The sequence below is a fragment of the Terrapene carolina genome, unplaced genomic scaffold (genome assembly GCF_002925995.2).
Source record: "Terrapene carolina triunguis isolate 2854851 unplaced genomic scaffold, T_m_triunguis-2.0 Scaffold229, whole genome shotgun sequence".
Lineage (NCBI taxonomy): Eukaryota > Metazoa > Chordata > Testudines > Emydidae > Terrapene > Terrapene triunguis.
Window position 1 is genome coordinate 1,786,399 of NW_020664580.1, and position 21,902 is coordinate 1,808,300.

At 43.5% G+C, this 21,902-nt stretch overlaps 1 protein-coding gene across 2 annotated transcripts in view; it reads left to right on the plus strand.

Moving 5' to 3' along the window:
- RECK (reversion inducing cysteine rich protein with kazal motifs) overlaps window positions 1-21,902 on the plus strand; it is a 137,002-nt gene that overhangs the window by 110,622 nt on the left and 4,478 nt on the right. For both annotated transcript variants that reach the window (XM_026656369.2, XM_026656370.2), the window contains 2 exons: window positions 2,480-2,553; window positions 16,635-16,790. In XM_026656369.2, coding sequence (XP_026512154.1) covers window positions 2,480-2,553; window positions 16,635-16,790 — 230 coding nt within the window. The remainder of the gene's footprint in view (window positions 1-2,479; window positions 2,554-16,634; window positions 16,791-21,902) is intronic.

A 21,902-nucleotide genomic window follows, 5' to 3' on the forward strand; every position in this document is an offset into this window, starting at 1 on the left:
CAAAGGCGCAGGGACGCACCAACACCTGAAGTGGAGCACCCAAAGGGACACTCATCTCGAAGAACGTCATTTACTGCACAGGGTGAGTAACCTCCTCATATAAAAACGATACATACATACAAATAGGAGGAATATATTCAGTAGATCATAACCTTTGCAAAGATATGTCACATGGCATATCTAGCATAACGCATATTCCAGTTATGTGTTATTTACACTTATAAGCATATTTCCATAGACATATAGAATGCAATGTCAAATACATAATATGATTCTTACTATCCCTTCAGGCAGGTTTGTAGTCAAGCAAATTAAAATTTTTGTGTCTCGTGTGTGTGTGTGTGTGTGTGTGTGTGTGTTGTACATATAAAATTTAACAGTGAAAGTAAAGTATGGCTACATAATAGATATCAACATTAATTTTATTGCATGGAGAGCTTCAGCAGAAGGAACCATCTGAAAGATATGAGTATTCTCCTTTAACTGCCAAACAACTTCCTAGAGATTTTGGTGTGTGAGATACATATTTGTCCCCATTTGTTGCCAGAGAGTCTTGGAAATAACTCTTATGTCCAAGAATAATCTTTGTTTCCATTTTCATTAATAAGAAAGTATTGCTAAATATTTTCCTTATGGAAATTTGTGTGGAACTGCCATAAGTTGTACCCTAGAAATCTGAGCTTTAGCAAACAGTCCCCTCTAAGAGTTATTTAGGAAAGCTCACATACTCAGCTATTTTTCTCTAGCAAGATTTGTGATTTAAAAGCAAGCCTACCAACTGTTAAGTCACACTAGGTCGCGATCAGCCTTTTCACAAAAGTACAGGAGCTAACAGATCATACATGTTTTCATGCTACAGAAACCAAATAATTTAAATATGCAGAAGTAAAACGTTCTCAAAGTGTATGGATTGTAAGGAAGGATGGTTCAGTGGTTAGAGTGCTAGTCTGAGATTCTAGAGACCCAGATTCAGATCTCCACTCTGCTGGACTTCTTATGTGACATTGGGCAAGTCACTTAGGGCCAAGTTTTTAAAGCTACTTAGGTGTAGGTGCTTTAATACCTTTAAAAATCTTGCCTTAGTCTCTTGGCATGTCTGTGCTTTTGAGCTGGGGGTGATTCCCATCTCCAGGAGACATGTGCACTAGCTTTTGTTGAACGTGCCAGCTACAAATAGACAGTAGCCACAACCGTGCAAGAGGTAGGAGGGGCTAGCCACCCTGATTACAGGCCCATTGGAGATGCTAGGTGCATACTCAGGGTGGCTGCTTGCGCTGCCGTGGCAACATTTTCTTTTTGGTGTGCTAGCTCGATGAGAGCATGCACGAGAGTATGTCTCTTTGAGTTGAGAATCACACCCCCAACTCAAACTGTAGACATACCCTTTCGGTGCCTCAGTTCCCTGTCTGTAAGCTGGGGATAATAGGATAAGTACGATCTCACAGGGGTTTTATGAGGATAAATGCATGTAAGATTGTGTGAAGTGCTCAGGTGTTCATGTAGTTGAGACTATTTAAATACCTAAGATAAATATATTGTGATTTTTTTTTCCTGAGTGGGACAGAACCAGAAGTGGGGAAGAGGCTTTGACTTTTATCTCAAGACTGTCTTTAGTCACCCTTCTGGCTCTTGAATTCTTCTTTGGAGTGTTCAGTGGTAATGGGGCAATTGGGTGGGGCTGCAGAGGTGGTGCGGAGGACTGGATGAAGAAAGCTAGTTCATGGAATGAAGTAACAGCAGCTCTGGAAGACAGACACCTGAAGAGAGAGGGGAGAGTAGTAGAGCCAGAAGTAGGTGGTAAACCAGGAGCCCCAGGGGAGAGATGGCTAACAAGGAAAACAAGTATAGGTGAATATAGATAAATAATGTGAAATCTTAGAAGAAATCTGCCTGACAAGCCAAGAACCTAAATCCAAACATGTCATAACTGTGTAAACAAGTTAAAACTGTGCATTTACACTGCAGTCTTTTGATTACACTAATGCTTTATGCAATCAAGCTCTTTCCACCTGTATCAATAACAGTTACAATAATCTGGTATCTTTCTTGCTGCTCTAGTTCCCCCTCGCCTCCATCCCAGTAGTTATTACAGACTTTGGGGTATGCCCTTTCCCGAGCTGTGCACATGTAGTGTATCTTGCCTTGTGACTTAGCATGTACTTGCATATTTTTGTAGCTTCATGGCAATGTTATACCATATTGAAGCGATTAGAAGTTGATCCTATGACTCCACATTGAAATAGCATTTGATGCATGTGGGATTGGATGGTTTTTGAATTGCAGCTGTTAAACATAAAAATTGCACAGAAATTTCATAACCCAACCACTGACTGGAAAGGTCTGTTTTCATAAAGGAAACTTTGGGTTTGGGAGTTTTGTTACTGTGTATATCATTTACCATTTAATTTTGACCTTCACTTGCTTTGAAGGATCTGATTAAAACACTGAAGTGCAACCTGCTTTTGTTTGTGTCATGTAGGAGCCTGCTGCCCACTGTGTGCTGGAATGCTGAGAGTCTTATACGATAAAGACAAGCTGGACACTTTTGCTAAGGTAAAGAACTGTAGCCATTTCCCATGTAAAATGGCTGAAAATTTTGAAGGGCAGTTTGTGACAGCCGGTTGTTTTAAAAAATTGGAGTATTAACCACCAAAAAAAGTAATAAACCAGAAAGTTCAAAATACTCTGTAACGGTTCCTTTTTCATAATTAGGAAGCATTTGGTTTGCTTTTCATCATCTTAATAATTTTACAGTATGTTTTAGTCATTGGTATTAAGGTGTAAGAACTGAATTGTAATAGAGAAGGTCCAAACAAATACCATCATGTGCTCCATACAATTTTACAGTAGTTTTGTGATATAAGATTGCAGCAGCTTAAATCATTTAAATTGGAGAAGAAAAATGCCTATAAGAACATCCTGTCTGTTCTGTACCAGTGATGGGATTGTTCCTTTATAGCTTTCAGAATTTGATGTAGTATTACTTAATATTTTCCTACTACTGCCCTGGGAAGTAGTAGGAAAATATATTCTGTTAATGTATCTCTCTCTAAGTACCTTTACTCTAATATTTTCCTCTGCTTAATTTAATCTCTTTCCTCCTGATCCACCTCCTGAAAAAAATTCTCTAACTTTGATTGTTTACACGCTTCTGATACTTTAAAACTATGATAATTATCTAAGTCATTGTTTAGCCAAACTATTCCTAGTTAACTTTTTTTAACTTCCACATAAGTAAGACTTCCTTCCTCTCCCTGTGTTCCTTTCTCTAAACCTCCAGTTTGGTGGTAATTTTTTTCTGCTGTTGAGTGTCCAGAACTCAACACAGCATTTGAGATGCTGCCTCCCTAATGCAGTGTATAGAGGAGCTATGTTACCTACTGGCCCATGGTGTGATGCCAAAAATAACATTTGGTACCACCTCACATTGCTATATCTTGTGATAATGAGGTCTGGTATGAAAAAAGGGAACATTTTTTCCCTATCAACACGGTGCTTCTCATTTTCAAAAAAGACAACCAACCGATGAAACAGAGTAACTCCCCAACAACAACTGAAACATGATATCAATATTTAGACAATTATGTGGAAACTATGCTAATTATTTACAAGCATGCAATTTCTTCCTGTGATGAGTGTTCATATCCAGGATACAGTTTCTCAATACTTTTCCAGAGTGTCTGCAGTATGCAAAGAACCTCTTCTAAACAGTTTGCTTCTATATGTTGTACTCTCTGAGTTAAAGAAGAATAATTACAAACTGGCTTAATGAAACTCTCAAATAATGTAAATCCCAAATTTGACCCTGTAATGGTCCTCACTTGAGGTCTGGTTGGGAAGTGGCACCGCGTGGCACCGGGTTCGTCCAGTGCAGAGGCAACCCGAGGAGCAAAAGACCCAGTGTGGTCTAGCTCTAAGACAGGCAGCCAAGGCAAAACTAAGCCTGTTCCCTCAGAGCCTAGAGAGCTGAAGCCCTCGGCACCGAGCAGTGCTATGGCGCCACCTGTTGTTCCTATGTATTACAGCAAGCCCACAGCACCAGCAGCACAGATGCTGACTAACCTCTGTGCCTCCTATGCCTGCACCTAAGTTCCCGGTGCTGCAGCATTTCATTAGCCAGGCAGACCTTTTTGTTGCCTCCACCCTGGGCACACCTCTCTTAGGCACAGACGGCAGACCAGCTCAGCCCCTCCTCTCTCAAGCGATAAGGAGGATGAAGTGGCTGTAGGGATGGGCACCCCATGCCATTCATCGCCCAAACCTGGAACCTCAGGGCTACAATCTACAGTGTGGCAACCCCCAGGGCCTCAATGGATGCCCCCCCAATGGCCCTCCCACCAAACTGAGGCCCATGGGCACTGTACAGGGCTCACAATATTCAGCCTTCTAACCAATCCAGGTCCAGAACACCAAGATCAGCTAGATCTACTTCACTGGTTGCCCCAGCTTCCCCTGAAGTTGCTGGGGAGGAACAAGAGGGCAATGAGGATTTAATAGAGGGTGACATCCTACCTCCTACCCATATTTCTTCATCGTCCCCGGAGGATACAATCATGCCTCCCCCCACATCGGGGGACGACTTTAAATCTTTCCAAGATCTATTCAAGCATGTGGCTGATTCCCTAGGCATCTGCTTAGTAGAGCTGCTAGAGTCACAGCATGAGCTCACTGACATTCTCCATGCCTCTTCTACAGCCAAGATTGCATTGCCTATTAATTCTGCCATTATGGACCCAGCAAAAACGGTCTGGCAGACACCGGCCACGGCCCCACCTTCTTGTAAACGTTCAGACAAGAAGTATTACGTGCCAGCAAAAGGGGCTGAGTTCCTCTTCACTTACCCTAGTCCAAACTCACTGGTTGTGGAAGCCATTAATTAAAGGGGAAAACCACACCTGGCTCGTACCACCTCTTACGAAAGAAGACTGGAAATGCCTTGACCTGTTTTTGGTAGAAAGGCCTATTCCTCAGCGACTCTTCAGTTACGCATCACTACCTACTCCACGCTATTAGCCAAATACACTCTCAACATTTTTGCACAGATGTCTGCGTTTATTGAGCATCTCCCAACAGACAAAAAAGAACAATACAAAACGAGCATCTCAGAAGGTTCCCTGATTGCCAGGACGGCCTTGCAGACATCATTGGATTCTGCAGACACGGCGGCTCGCTCCATCACCATGTCAGTAGTCATGCGGAGGGCCTCTTGGCTCCACCTTTCCGGTTTCCCCAAGGAAATCCAGGCCACGATCGAGGACTTACCTTTTGAGGGACAGAAACTCTTTGCAGACATCACGGATGCAGCCTTGCATACGCTCAAGGACTCCTGTGCCATGCTGAAACCTTGGGAATTCATGTACCTGATAAAAAGAAACAGGGCGCATTTTACACCCAGCGCTTCCGTACTGCTCTGTATACCCAGCCACAGAGACAGTACTACCAACGTCGCAAACAACGTCAGCCAAGACGATGATAGACACCGGGGCAATCCACCATGTCCCAACCATCTACTTCTAGACAGGCATTTTGAAGTATTGGTCGAGGGCATGAGAGTCCCTCAAATTCCATTGCCACAAGCATCTCCTGATTCCAGTCCATTTGGAGACCGCCTAATACCTTTCTATCCGGTCTGAGCAATCATGGGTTCTGGAAATTATACACAAGGGCTACTCCATCCCCTTCACCTCTATTTCACCAACCCACCGCCCTTCCCCATCCCTCTTCAGGGAACCTTCTCACGAGCACTTACTACAGCAGAAAATAAATCACCTCCTGCAACTCGGTGCCATAGAACCCGTACCTCCCAAACACAGGAGGACCAGGTTTTATTCACGCTATTTCCTCACCCAAAAGAAAATGGGCAGATGGAGGCCCATATTGGACTTGCGCAAGCTAAACAAGTTTATCAGAACTCAGCATTTCAAGATGGTTACCACTGCAACCGTAATCCCAGCATTGGAGAAGGGAGATTGGCTCTCAACCCTCAACCTCCAGGATGCTTATTTCCATCTTACCATACATCCTTGGACTTTCCACGGCCCTGCGAGTTTTCTCCAAAGTCCTTGCTGTGGTTGCAGCCCATCTTCACAGACAGGGGGTAATTATATTCCCCGACCTGGACGATTGAAAGCTTCTACATACCAACAGGTGGTGGACGCTTTGTCACTCACTGCAACTCTGTTCAGAAGACTAGGCCTACAAATCAATGGCCTAAAATCCACCCTAATTCTGACCCAACAGTTGGAATTCATAGGTGCCCACCTGGACTGCACCATGGCATTGGCGAGTCTACCTCCAACAACGCTTCCTGACATTAACAAACCTCATAGCAACCATACAAAACAGCCTGCAGACATCCGCCAGGTTATACCTCTAACTTCTAGGACACATGTCAGCAACCACGTTTGTCTTTAAACATGCACGACGTCATATGAGGTACCTTCAGGCATGGCTCCGTACAGTATACATTCATCACAGACATTCCATTCAAAAGCGACTGACCATGCCCACCACGGTAAATAATTTGTTATCCTGGTGGACAAACCATTCCAACATCTGCAGGGGTGTCCCTTTCCAACAACACACCCCATTAGTAACGATAATCATGGATGCGTCTCTCCTGGGCTCCTGTTGTAGTTAGTGATAGTAATTAGTTAGTAAACTTTTAGATTGCCTGTTGGTTTTAAAAAAAAAAAAAGAGAGAGAGAACCTTTTACTAGTTTATTCATAGATAAACTTGGAGCTGTCATTGCCCCATACCAGGACTTATGCTGTTGTTACAGTGGCAGCTATCTTTCTGGGGTTTAAGACATGCCCCTCCTCAGATGCTTCAGTGCTACTCAGTGATGAGCACTCTGTCTTTTTCCTTTGTGTGAAAGGCATATCCCTGACCATGGCTTTATCTGCCATTCTTTTTCCAAGCAGGCTCAGAAGGCTAGGGATAAATGCCTAAAGTCATTTCTTTTGGAGCACGCTATGAAAACCATCTCTGACACAGATAAGGACATAGCTAAAGCTCAGTCCTCCCTCCAGTCCTTTTTGGTTAGTGCCCCAGCAAGCCATAATTCCCTCCTATGCTCCAGGGCTGAGATGCCTAATAAACCTCACTTGTTGATCTCGATCCACACATTGACTTTTTCAAAAAGGGGTAGGAAGGAGCTTTTACTTCAGAGATGAGACATAAATCTCCCTCTCCTGGACCCTCAGAGCCGAGACACAAGAGTGCTAGACTCATCCCAAGCTCTGCAGCTGAAGGGCAGTCTTATTTTGCCTCAATATTGGTTATGATGAGTGCCTATGGTACCAGCTAAATTTGCTGCCTACTTTCCTTTGGCGTTGATCTTCTTGGTACCCAGCAGCTTGATGCAGTACAGACCCATTTACGCACGAATCCGCTTAAAGCGTGGTTGCACCATGCCTCCCAGTGCTACCTATTTAACACGCGAGACTCGTTAACACGCGGTACAGGAACTTGCTATGTAGATTTGCTCACTAACTCACTGACATAGAAATCGACAGGAAGTGTGGAGCAGAAACGTGTTGTACGACTTTACCGATATTAGTAAAGACGTATCACGCATGCTTAGTCATTGTCACGCTAGAGAGATATATAATACAGTATATAGTAGTTATATCGTAATATATATACTACATTAGAAAATTTTAACCATAGGCCTAATATAATGGCAGAGGGCAAGCGTCAGCATTTCTACACTGTATAAGAAAAGCTAGCTGCAATAGATCAAGTAAATAGTGGAGAAACCCAGGCCAAAGTTTCAAAAGATATTGGGATTGCCAAATCTACTCTCCGAGGATGGCTAAAAAACTATTCTAAACTGAATGACTTTGTACAAAATATCAATTCTGCCGCGGGGCTTAAGCGAAAATATGTGTGCTTTTTCAGAAAAACCCACAATAGACAAAGCCATGCGCACGTGGTTTGCTCAGGAAAGGCTGAAAGGAAAGCCGCTAAGTGGGCCAATTCTTCAAGCCCAGGCGACAAAATTTGGAAATTTAACGAGGGATGAATCATTCCAAGACAGCAAGGGGTTTATAAGTCGTTTTAAAAAGCGTCATGGCATAGCGCAGGTATCTATTTTCTAGAGAAAGCCGATCAGCCGATGAATCGACCGCGAATGCATTTCCCGCCGAGTTAAAATCTATTTTACAAAATGAAGACTACCACAGAGAACAACTTTATAATTGTGATGAAACAGCTTTATTTGCAAAACTGCTACCTGATAAGACTTTAGCCTTTAATTATGAGACACAGTAAACAGCTGGATTTAAAAAGATAAAAGATCATGTGACTCTTTTTTTGTAGTAATAAGACAGGCAGCCATAAGCTTGCCCCTCTTCTCGTTGGCCGCTTTCATAACCCTCGCTGCTTTAATCACCTCAGTAGAGCTAAACTGCCAGTAATATACGCTAAGAGCAAAAATGCTTGGATGACGAGACACATTTTCGACGACTGGTTCCACAACAGCTTTGTTCCAGCTGTTCGTAAGCATCTGCGGTCGAAGAAACTTGAAGCCAAAGCACTTTTGCTACTTGACAATTGTCCAGCCCATCCTCCAGCCGAATCACTGGTATCAAGCCATGGCAAAATTCGAGTGCTATACCTACCATTCAATACATCATCAGAAATTCAACCTTTAGACCAGGGCATTATTCAGAATTTTAAAAACAATTATCAACGGGAGCTGATTTTGGCGATTGTGGCATGCATGTTTTTGGGCATTTCCGAATTCCTGAAACCGTTAAACATGAAGGAAATTATTTATTTAGTTAAAAAAGCTTGGGACAGAGTAAAACAAAAGTCCATTGAAAACTGCTGGATGAAGGCTCTCGGTGATGCCTTTTCTGTCAAAGACGGCTCAGACTTGGAAATTCCAGCAGTGGCACTGATTCAGAGCCAGACTTTGAAGGATTTTCAGAAGAAGACATCCTACAAACACGCACGCAGATAAAAGAGGATAAAGGTAAACTTCTCTTTCAAATGATAAAAGATTTTAGTTTGGATACATCGCCGGAAATCATTACCAAGTGGCTGGAGATGGATGAAGATTGCCCTACTTCAGAATTTCTGTCCGAGGAAGAAATATTAATGAGCTGCGAGGCTACGTCAGACCGCGAAAGTAGTGGCGAGGATTCTAATAATGCAGGCCTAAATGACAATGACGACGACGAGGATGTCGTTGAAAAGGTCAAAATTTCGCCCACAGAAGCCCTTAGTGCTGTAGAAACTGTTGTAAGATTTATGGAGGACCAAATGCGGAAAATATCGAAATCATTCATCTGCGGCAAATGACAGACTTCATAAGAAAGAAAGAAAGAGAGAAAAATGTGAGCCAAAAAGAGCAGAAAATAACGGTGTTTTTTTCTAAGTGAATCATAGACACTTTTTTCAGCATGGCCCTCTTAACCCACGGTCCGTTAACACATGGTCTTGATGGCTTGACTCCCGACATCCGTGCGTAAACAGGTCTGTACTGTATCTGCAGCTCCCACATGTTAGTGGCCAGCATCTTTGTACGTACATTCCCTTTTTGGAGCTTAAGGTCTATAAGCACAGAGGCCTGGTCTACATTGAAAAATTAGGTTGGTTTAACTATGTCGACCGGGGGTGTGAAAAATCCATACCCCTGAGCAGTGTTGTTAAGCCAACCTAAGTCCCTGTGTAGATAGTACTAGGTCGATGGAAGAATTCTTCCATCGACCTAGCTACTGCCTCTCCAGGATGTGGGTTACCTGCACTGATGGGAGAATCCCTCCCATCGTCGTAGTTAGTGTCTACACTGAAGCGCTACAGCAGTGCCGCTGTAGCGATACAGCTGCACTGTAGACAAGCTCAGAATAGTCTGTGAACCCAGTCAGCAGTGCTAACTAGGCCTCCAGTCACCAGAACCACAGTACCTATACAGCTGTTGAGACATCGGCATCATCTATGTCTCTAATCCAGGTGCAAGGGATGCAAGAGCATCTTAGCATACCAGAAAGACTAGCCCCACCTATTAGAGCAGGCGTATTACTTTTCATCTTCTCACCTTGGTCATAATAAAGGCTCAACTCTTCTCCTTCTCCCCTTCCTCTGCATGGGTGCCGTATGGAGTCAGGGAGGGACTCCAGTGATTTCTCTTGAAGCAGTAAAAAGCTTGGGTCTCTCCGGGACAGGCTCTTTGGTACCCTCCTCTGTGTCAGAACCTAGGTGAAAGAAGGAGCATCGCTCCTCAGGGAAAAGGAACTGCTAGAAATTCCCAGTAAAATGAAGTCCAAGTCACCTCACTGCTCCTGATCTAAAGAAGATTTCTTGGCTCAAGTCAGGCATTACTGGAGCTCTGAGGGAGTGTGGTGTCAGAACTCTAGCACTATCTCAGGAATACCAGAGTATCAGGGACTACCTTGGCACCAAGCACTTTGGTACTGACCCCTGTGGTCCCAATCTCTTCAGTACTACTTGCTTTGATGCTGAGTGCATCAGCACTGTCTGCACTGAAGTTTATAGCACCGTCATTCTCCATTCTGAAGTAATATGTGGTCCTGAGGGATCTTCATGTCATTGATGAGCTAGACTCTCCACTGCTTTCTACAGGACTAAATATCCCAACCACAGTGCTGATGGCCCTCTACTTTGGCAGTACTGGCTGCTAGTTACATCTCAGCTAATGGTGCAGCCTAGCAACCCCAGCTTCAGAAGCCCACCACATTAGATTTAGAGTGCTCTTTCTCCTCGTCAGATTCCCAAAACAGCAGGAAATATTCACCGGGGCCCTCCAACTATTTGATCCTTTGTTAGTATGAAAGAGAGGGCTTTATTTATATATATTTATATATATAAATATATATAAATAAACATAAAATTTATATTTTATGGAAATTTATTTTATGGAAAATATATTCCATATATATGGAATAGAACAGTAGGCATATAATCTGGTACCTTTTTCTATGGCCCTATTGGAACCCCTGGGGTCTTCACCATACAAGGCACCACACTTCATCAGCACTTTCCAGGGTTAGAGCCTCCTCTCCTGCACCTTCCCAGGGAACTTGGAGTATTAGCTTGAAGTTAATGAATCTGGCATCTGCTCCCCCTTGCCCCCAAGGAGTTATCTGAGGAGAAGTATCCTCAGACAGAATAGCGGACAAAGCCAGTTACTATATTCTTTTCTTCCCCGGATGAGGCAGTGGTCACATCTACATTACCTCACAGATGACAACAAGAGCTTCCAAGACCTGCTGAGGCACACAGAAAATCTATTAAGATACCAATGGAAGTGGTACAAGAGAGCTCCTGTAAGCTCTTGAATATTCTTCATGTCTCTGTGCCATTTGTCTAGCACTGCCCATCAACGAAGTCCTATTACAGTCAGCAAAGCATAGCTGGCAAACACCAGCATCAGGAACTACAACCTCCAAAAAAGGGAGATAGGAGGTACCAGGTGCCATCCCGACAGTTTAAATATACACTCACCTAGTACCTGGCTTGCTACTGATGTGGCAGCTAGTTAAAGGAGCTAGCAACAACATCCTCCAGAGATAAAGAAGCAGCTTGATATATTTGGACATAAGAGTTATTCATCTGCTAGCCTGCAATTCCAGGTTGCTAATTATCAGGCATTACTTTATGAATTGCCACAGATTCTCAGACTTTATTGACAAACTCCCACAGAAATGCAGGGCAAGGAGTTAAAATTTCTGAGAGAAAGCTAATGTTGGTAGGGACTTGCTCTGTAAACAGTCTGCTGGATTTCTACCCTTGCTCCCCCTGATTTGGGAATCGCTTTCATTTTTTCAAAGTGCCATAGAACCTCATAATACCAAACTGGGTTTTAGGCACTGTCAGATACTTTCTACTGTTCCATACTACCTCTGTCCTCCACCCCGCATCCCATCTCGGGGACCTCACTCATGAGAGACTTGTATCAGGAGACAGTCACTTCTGTCTCTTGGTGCAATAGAAGAAGTTACTCTACAGTTCTGGGGGAAGGGCTTTTATTCTAATTCTTTCCAAATGAAGAAAAAGGAAGGATGGCACCTGATTCTGGACTTGAGGGGGCTCAACACCTTTATCTGCTGCTTCAAATTCAGAGGCATCCCTAGCCTCCATAATTCCATCACTAGATCCACAAGACTGGCTTGTGGCTCTCGACCTACAAGATGTTTACATGTACATTCTTCTTCGAGTGGCTGTGCATATTCCCACTTACGGGTAATGCACTGACTGGTCTCGGCTAACAATAGAACCTTCTCCAAGCAGTGCATGTTAAAGTGCACATGCACCCCCTTCTTACTCCTTCACTCAGCATCACTGAATGTTCTGAAAGCGAGTCTATATAAGGGATTCCTTGCCCTCTGCTGCCTCAGTTCTCTTCAACTGCTTGTGCCAGACAGAAATGAACTGTTTCAGTCTGTCGGATCTGGGTGTTTCTCTTTTATTTAGTACCTTTTAGATAGTTGTTGTGTTTTAGTTTTAGCATTGGTTGAGTTTAAGGTACAGTAACTCCTCACTTAAAGTCGTCCTGGTTAACGTTATGTTGCTGATCAATTAGGGAACATGCTCATTTAAAGTTGTGCAATGCTCCATTCTTACGTTGTTTGGCTGCCTGCTTTTTCCACAGCTGGCAGCCGCCCAACACCCCCCTCTCCCCACAGCACCTCCCGCCCGCTGGCAGACCCCGCAGATCAGCACCTCCCCCCCGTCTCCTGTCCGCGGCAATCAGCTGGCTTGCAGCGTTTGGGGGGGGGGAGCGAGGACTCGGCACGCAGGCTCCTCCTCCCTCCCCTGCCTCCTGCCCGCAGCAATCAGCTGGCTTGCGGTGTTTAGGAGGCAGGAGGGAGGGGGGAGGAGCGAGGACTCAGCGCGCCTCCCCTGCCTCCTGCCCGTGGCAATCAGCTGGCTTGCAGCGTTCAGAAGAGAGGGGAAGGAGGAGCGAGGACACAGCATGTGAAGTAAAGGGGGAAGAGGTGGGGGGGGGGAGAGGTGGGTCAAGGGTGGGGGCTTGGGGGAAGGGGTGGAGTGGATGGGCCGAGGGTTGAGCCCCCTGCCCCTGGCAAAGTCAGTGCCTGTGCTTGCAAAAATAGCAAGAGGAGCAGCTGGACAATCCTCTTCCACTGTCTGACTCCACCACCTCAACCAAGCTTCATACTCAGCAGTGAAGACTGCAGTATTAAATTGTTTTTTTTTTAATTGTTTAAAACATATACCTGTATTAAATTGCTTGTTTAATACCTTTTGTCTGGCAAAAAAAAAAAAAAAAAAAATCCTGGAACCTTAACCCCCCCCCCCCCCCCCCCCCCCATTTACATGAATTCTTATCGGGAAATTGGATTCACTTAACATCGTTTCACTTAAAGTCGCATTTTTCAGGAAGATAACTACAACGTTAATTGAGGAGTTACTGTAGTTTGTAGTTATAGTTAGTTTAGTTTACTTTTAGGGTTCAGTTACATGGAATGGCAGAACCGAAGAAGAAGTTGGATTTTAAGAGATGCACTTCATGCCCAGCTGTCGTTTTGATGCCTTGAGTGCCACTCTTCTTCTGGGTGTTCTATCTGTCAGACTTTCACAACCGGAGTGCATAAGGAGAGGCAGAACAGACTGCAGGTACCCCTGCTTAAAGAAGCTGTTGCTGCTAAGGCATCAGGTTCCAAGAGATCATTGGATCTGAAGACTAAAAGGCCTTTTTTGGCTCCAGCTGCCTCATCTAGTAAGGCTAAGGTGACTAAAGAATCCTGTGGATCAGGGTTTTTGTTGGTTCTGGCTCCTGTTCCTGTTTCATTAGATCCTCCTGTTAAAGCTCTTAGGGTGTTGAAGGCTCCATCTGTCCTTGGCAGCTAAGGAGCCTATGATCAGACCGTTCTGGCTGTGTCGATGCTGCAGAAAAAGGCCAGGGAGAAGACAGCCACTTTTAGCATTGCCAGATCCTATGTACTGTCATACTCTCCCCATGCCAAATTCTCTGGCAGTTGTTGCAGCCAGTAATAGGTTCAGGTCTGGTCAAGCCCGTGCAACTCCTGCAGATAAAGAGGGGGGAAAGGGTGATTCTTTTCTTCTTCTCTAGGAATAAGGGTGGCTATTTACCAGGCACAGATGGCCTGTTACCAATTCCATTTTGGGAGAAGATGGCTTTGCGTTGTACAAGAACGACAAGATGATCAAAGCAGTTTGATGTCAAAGATGTCAAATGTGGCGAAGCATGCTCTCGTGCTTCTTTTGATGTTTCTGACTCTTCATCTGCAGCTGAAACATCAGCAAGCTACATCTTCATCACAGTCTCTACTTAAAAAGAAACTGTTCAGATCCAGAACTAAGTCAAAGCAATCTGCTACTTCCTCTTCCTCTTTGCATAATACATGGCCTCCAATTTAACACTAGAATCAAGACTTGGGGACCAGTTGGCAAGGATATGTCGCTTCCTTTGTTTGGAGACACTGGTCCATTTCATTGACAATTGGAGGCTTGTTACATCGGGCAAGAGAGTCCTAGAAATAATAGTTAACCCCTTTCAATTCCCCGTACCCTTCTCTTTTCATAGGATAACCTTGTGAGAAGGTTCTATCAGAAGTTCAGAAATTTCTCCTAAAAGGTGCTGTGGAAGAGAAACCTGAACATCTGTGGGGAGGGATCGGGGTTTTATTGAAGATACTTCCCGGTTCAGAAGAAAGATTGGGGGTGGGTTCTGTCCAATTTTAGATTTAAACAAACTGAATAGGTTCATCAAGAAATTTCAGTTTTGAATGCAAACTCTAGTCTCTATATTAGCCCTTGATTTCAGTTATGGATAAGTTCACAACTCTCGATACATATTTAAATATTTCTATCCAGCCAGCTCATCAGAAGCACCTTTGTGTTGTGTTGGCACAAACACAGTTCCAGTACGAGGTCCTGCCATTTTGGCCTTTCTAATAATGCCAAGAGTCTTTACAAAAACACTGCTTTTCTACAGTAGTGGTGCACCTCGGAAAACAGGCTATCTTTGTTTACCCAGATTTAGACAATTTGGCTGCTAAAGTCTTCACGCAAAGATCTAGTTTACATTTACAACCTCCCTCGTTACGGATTTGGGACTGCTTCTGAATCTCAAAAAATAAAATCTTTGCCTGACTCAAAGAATTAATTTAATAGGTTCTGTATTGGACTCAGTAGCAGGAAGAGCTTTCCTCCCAGAAAAAATGGTTTCTGAAGAGAGAGCAATGCGCTTTAGATATATGACACTATCAGCTCCAGAAACTGATTTTCTTTTTGGGTCTGATGGTTTTTATGCAGTGACTACTTATGTTATTCTATTTCCATGCCTCAGAATGAGGTCAGCGCAGCACCGTATGGCTCAGGTTTACAAACTGAATCTGGACAGTGTTCAGATGTCAGTCACCACGCCTCAGGACATTCTAAATTTGTTGATGTGGTGGATAGTTAAAATGTTCTCAGAGGTGTTTTGTTCAACCCCCCTTTGCCATCTGTCACAATAACCTCCGACACATCAGACAATGGATGGGAAGCTCAGCAGGGTTTGCTCACAGTTCAGGGCCACCAGGCATCTCAAAAAAAGAATTTGCATATAAATGTTTTCAAATTAAGAGCCATTCATGAGGCTGTCAGATATTTTCTTCCTCACATAAAGAGATAGGTTGTTCAGGTATCAACAGACAATACAACCATTATGTATTACTTCAACAAACAAAGAAGTGCCCATTCTTCCCTGGTGTGTGCTGAGGCAGTCAATCTATGGGACTGTTGCATTCTTCACAATATCTATTCAGGCATCTAGCAGGGAAGAGCAATATGTTGGCAGATTGGCTTATCAGAGACAGTTCTCATGTGCATGAGTAATCCCTGAAGTATCAAGTGGCACAAGAGATTTTCTCCAGCTGGGGCTGACCTGATGTAAACCTGACTACAACCAGGTTAAACAAAAAGTATCATCTCGTCTGTTCATGAGTGGGAAGGGACAGTCAGTCCATATTGGATGCTTTTGTGTTGCATTAGGGAGAGGGCCTTCTATATTCTTCCCTCCCTTTCCATTAATTTAGAAGGTGGTGAGGAATATATGTCAGGACAGGGGAAGGATAATCCTGATTGATCCATCTTGGCTGAGGCAGCAGTGACACATAGACCTGCTTCAGCTGTCTGATGGACTCTGTGAGCATCTTTCTTTGTCTCTACAGTAACTGGAGTTCTTTGAGATGTGTTGTCCAAATGTATTCCATGACCTGCCCTTCTTCCCCACTACAACAGTGTTGAAGAAAATGAGTGGTGGTTGGCCTGCATCACCCTTTATGCCCTCAGTACAGAAGCACAAGGACACTAAGTGAGGTGCATGCACAGGCTCAATGGACAGTGTAGCCAGAAGATTATGGTCGCAAGCACATGGGGCACATGTGCCCTAATAGCGAAATATATATGGACACCACATCTTGAAGAACCACAGTTACTGGAAGATAAGTAAGTGTTCTCTTTCCCTTCACTTAAAGCTTATTCGTTGCTTATATAGACTGGGTTTGATAATTTGGTTTAAAATAGAGTATGTTCAAACAACTTTTCTAGTATGACATAACCTTATTATTTACATCTCTGAAGAGGACAAATGTAATTTCATTTTGCATGAATAATAAAGTACTCAATCTTTTTCCAGGTAACCAATAAAAAGCCAATAACTGTACTTGAAGTACTTCAAAAAATCCGTCTACATGTTTCAGTGCCACAATGCGATGTGTTCGGATACTTAAGCATAGAATCTGAAATTGTGATTCTCATCATACCCGTTGATCAAAACCCCAAACCATTGCAGGTAGAATTTATTATTATTCTCTTTAGTCAATACAGTTCCATTTTATTTCAATACAGGTTGTCATATTTACAATCTGTGCTATGTACCATTTATTTTACTTTCAACTTACACTTGAAAAGCTACAGTGAAAGATGGCAAGAATAAAATGGAATTGAGTCTCATTGTTTTTTACTGGGTGATGACTGTTCTGAGACTTCTCTGGTGATTTGTGCCTAAGTGTTTCTATTATAAGGATAAAGTGGATGTGTTTAACACTTACTGTTTTTGTAAGAGGTTCTGAATATAGCTGTGCAGATAACCAATATTTCACTTTGGTGCTGAATCAAAAATAAAGTTAATTTCAGGTCAAGCAAAATGTTTCATTTAGTAATTTTTTTTTTAATAAAATTGAAGCAAAATTTTTAAAACAGTCATTTTGAATTAATAAATCAAAATGTTTCATTTTGACTTTTGGAATTTTTTTCTTTTATGGCTGAAACAATTTGGCAAATTTGACGTGAATTCATACAGTGTTTTGGTTGACCCAAGTGTGAATTTTTCAGCAAAAAAAGTTTGAAAAATTTCACCCAGCTCTAGCTGTGGATGCTAGCGGAGTATGCTGGAGCACACAGCAGACTACAGCACATGGAAGAGAAAATACTACAAACTCTTCATTTTGCTGGAGTTTGTGGTATTTTGTAATTTTAAATACAATCAAATGCAATAAAATAATATAAAATTCAATACTTTAGCCTTCTGTGAATTATATCGCATAGCAGATAGATCAATTGAGTAAAATACAAAAGATTTTTCATTTAAAATTTCAAAAAGAAAAAATATATTTAGAAGAGTGACTGTCATGCATTTAATAAATGTGCTTTGGAGTATACTTTTTAGTATCGAGGCGTTGGTCTGTTACTTAAAAAATGCACCTGGGTGTGTATGAATGGGTTATACCATTGTCTGTCTTGATGCTACATTTTGGGTACGTCTATACTTACCTCCGGGTCCGGCGGTAAGCAAACGATCTTCTGGGATCGATTTATCGCGTCTTGTCTAGATGCGATAAATCGATCCCGGAAGTGCTCGCCGTCGACGCCGGTACTCCTGCTCTGCGAGAGGAGTACGCGGAGTCGACGGGGGAGCCTGCCTGCCGCGTCTGGACCCGTGGTAAGTTCGAACTAAGGTACTTCGACTTCAGCTACGTTATTCACGTAGCTGAAGTTGCGTATCTTAGTTCGAAGTGGGGGGTTAGTGTGGACCAGCCCATAGATATGGATTAGGCTGCCACCTCAGCTGCTGGAAATTGTCATAGCTTCAATGGAACCATACCAGCTAAATATCTGCTCCTATATTTCTGGGACCATCACAGTTTTGATAGGGGGATCCTCTCTCTTACAAAACTAGCTATCAGTGTGCTACAAAGTCCCCAAATACTTTTCAGAATATGTTAAAGGACATCAAGTCAGTGTGTTCCCCAGCATAATAATGGTGTGACACACCTACTTTGTGCTAGCAAAGACCTACACACACAGCTGGCAACCCTAAACTCTATATGTAGATTAGTAAACCCACACAAAAGCCATTATACTATTTTGCTTGGAGCAACTCAGAACTACTACAATAAAAAAAAAAAAGCTTCAAATATGTATTGCATTTCTTTTTCCTAGAACTCTTGCTTTATTCTGACATTCTTTTGGTTAGGTTTCTGCAAGTCCAAAAAACCCCTGTACTTTTATTAAGCGCCTTTCCCCGCCCTGGTGACAGCACATTTTTATAATGAAGTTCCCTCAGGGTTTAGGATTCACGCTGACCAATTTGATGCTCTTAACATGCATTATTTTAAAATGAAGGTTAATCTTTAAAATATAAAAGGGGGGAGTGTGTAAGAAGCAGCACACTGGAATCCACATTTTCTGCTCGTTCTACAACACAAATATTATTCGGGCAATTTCATTTCCTCAAATTGTTTGGTTTAGGAAAGTCTGCCTCCAATTTCCCTTTTATTTTCCCAAACTCATTTTGTGTATTCAGTTTTGCTTCCTTTATGTGCCAGAGTTAAGTCTGTTCTAAGTGGACAGAATTTGATCAGTTGCATTGAAGATACACCAATTTACACTGTGACTGAATTTGGCTTTACGTCAAAGCGTGTTGTCTAGCCTCAGCTATCAAGATACCTATAATTGCTAGCGTTCTGTTGAATTTATCTACTTTTACTGACCATGGAGTGTTTTTTACATTCCGTAGTTAATGCTGCAGCTAAATTTCCATTATAAATCCAATTTCTTCTTCGAGGAGTGTCCCTGTGGTGCTCCACTTTAGGTGTTCTTGCGCCCCTGTGCTTGTAATAGGAGATTTGTGGTAGCAGTGCATGGTTGGGTTGCACATGCGCGGTCCCTGTCTCGCACCGCTTCAGGTGGTTATTTAGCGCCGTGTGGCAAACCCCCCTCAGTTCCTTTTCTACTGCCTTTTGCTTGAGTCAGAGCACTTAGCAGCACCTCTATGCTTACTTTTATTAGAATAGGTTTTTTTTCACAATTTAGACTTCGTTCTTGTTGGATTATAGCTAACTTTTCTTTCCTGTTTTAATTTTTTTTCTTCCTTTAAAAAAAGTTTTTTCTCTGACTAGAAGATTAAGTTTCTGTTTTAGCCATTAGTAGGTTAGAATAATTAGTTTTCCCCTTGGGGGTGGGGGGGAACACTTTTATGAGGTGCATGCCCAGTTCCCCAGGTTTTAAATGCTGCCTCACCTGCAGCCTTTCTGTCCTGGTGTCAGACGGGCACTCGCAGTGTGTTCGCTGCCTCGGCAAGACACACATCCCTCAAAAGTGCTTGCATTGTCACAATCTAAAAGCCCAAACCAGGAAGGCGAGAGACTTACCATTCAAATTCCTCATGGTGGAGAGGTCTCTCCGGATAGCATTTGAGTCCAAATCACACACCCCCTCCCCCCCGAACATAGGACCCCGACTGCTGAGAGAGGAACTTCCTTATCGGCTCACCCAAAAGACGACTCCGCCAAGAAGGTGGCCAAAAACTGGGCTCCAACTTCCGCAACTCAGAAATCTGCCAAGAAATCTTGTTCCCCAAACCAGCAAACTCCATTGGTATCTCTACTGCCGAAGTAGTGGGACCCTCCAGTACCGTGGGTACCATAAGAGCAAAAGAACCTAAGCGGGCTAGCTCAGACAAGGGCAGCAAGGGGAAATCGAAACCCTCTGCCTCAGCACCATTAGAGCCGATGAAACATTTGGCACTGAGCAGCTCGGCACCACTGCAGACCTCATGGCGCCATCTGCTGCCGGCATAACACACTCAGTGCACGCACCAACACTCACAGCTGCACCAAAGCAATCTCTATCGACCATTCCATCTTCAATGGTACCAATATTACTAGCACTGCAGCAATTCCTATGCTAGAAGGACCTCGATGCCGGAAACTCCTGTTCTCGGTACCAACGTCACCCGTCTCACCACTCCATCTAGATCTGCTCCTCCATTATCAAGCGACGAGAAAGATGAGGATGAAGGAGAAATAAACTCCTCTCACTATTCCTCTCCCATCTGTGTACCTACCAGATCAGATCCACCACAGAACGGGGCTATTATACTGGGCCCAAAGATCAAAAGTGGTATGGACACCCATGGGATGCCACCGATGCCTTTTCAACCTCAGGGGCCTTATTGGATCCCATGGGTGGCATACCCCCCACAACACCACAAACCTTCCAGCCCACCCAGGGTGAGCGCACGTCATTCACCCTCACCTTCGGTACCGGCGACCCTCTGAGCTCCCAGAAGGTGTGGCCAAAGAGGAGGAGGAGATTTTGGACCAGGAGGTGACACCAGCAGCCAATTTTTTGTCATCTTCCCCTGATGACACCATCATGCCCACACCTCCCAACATGGGGGATGACTTGAAACAATTTCAGGACCTTTTTAAGAGAATGGCGGGCTCATTGGATATCTCACTGGAAGAAGTCCAGGAATAACAACATAAACTATTAGATATCCTACAGACCTCAGCCTCTTCCAAAAATCACTCTACTGATGAATGACATGATTATGGAACCCGTAAAATCGATTTGGCAGACCCCAACAACAATCCCATCTACATGCAAGAGGTCTGACAACAAATATTATGTGCCAGTGAAGGAAATAGAGTTCCTCTTCTCACACCCAACTCTTTGGTGGTGGATCCAGTAAATGAACAGGGCAGAGAATAACACCCCCCCCAAAACACACCGTATGACAGAGATTGGAAGAGACTAGATCTCTTCGATTGTAAGACCTACTCCTTGGCAACGTTACACCTCAGGATTACCAATTACGAGGCATTACTTGCCAAATATGACCACTCAAACTACTCAGAGTTGTCAGAATGTATTGAATTCATTCCAGAAGAGAAAAGAGAACAGTGCAGGACCATAATCTCTGAAGGACATCATCTTGCCAGAACAGCATTGCAGGCTGCATTGCACTCTGCAGACACCACAATGTAGTCTGTAGCCACAGCAATAGTGATGAGGTGAGCATCTTGGTTGCATCTCTCTGGGTTCCCCAGAGAGGTACAATTGATGGTCAAGGATCTCCCATTTGAAGGTCCTAAATTGTTTGCAGCCAAAGCAGATGAATCTCTCCACACACTCAAAGACTCAAGGGGGATGTTAAAGTCCCTGGGCATCTACATGCCTAGGAACAAGAAAAAGGAGGGCAAGTATTATGCCTCACAAAGATTCCAGTCCACACCTTATTGTCTGTGTGATTGCGCATATGTGCAACAAGGGCAGAAACCGAGATCCACGAGGAGATGATCGCCTCCACCTCAGCCTTCTATGTCTCAACCAGTGCCATCAAGACAGCAATGTTGAGACTTTGGTCGAAGGTCCAAGACCCCCACAATTTCAAGTGCTGGAAACACTTGTCATCTCCCAGCCATTCAGAGATTCTCACCCCTTTTTACCCAATCTGACAGACCCTCACATCCAACAGATGCGTACTAAATATAATCAAGTCTGGGTATTCCATCCCATTTATCTCCATTCCCCGTACCCATCTTTCCTCCCCATCCCTCTTCAGAGACCCCTCTCATGAAGATCTACTGTGACAGGAGGTAACCCACCTCATACATCT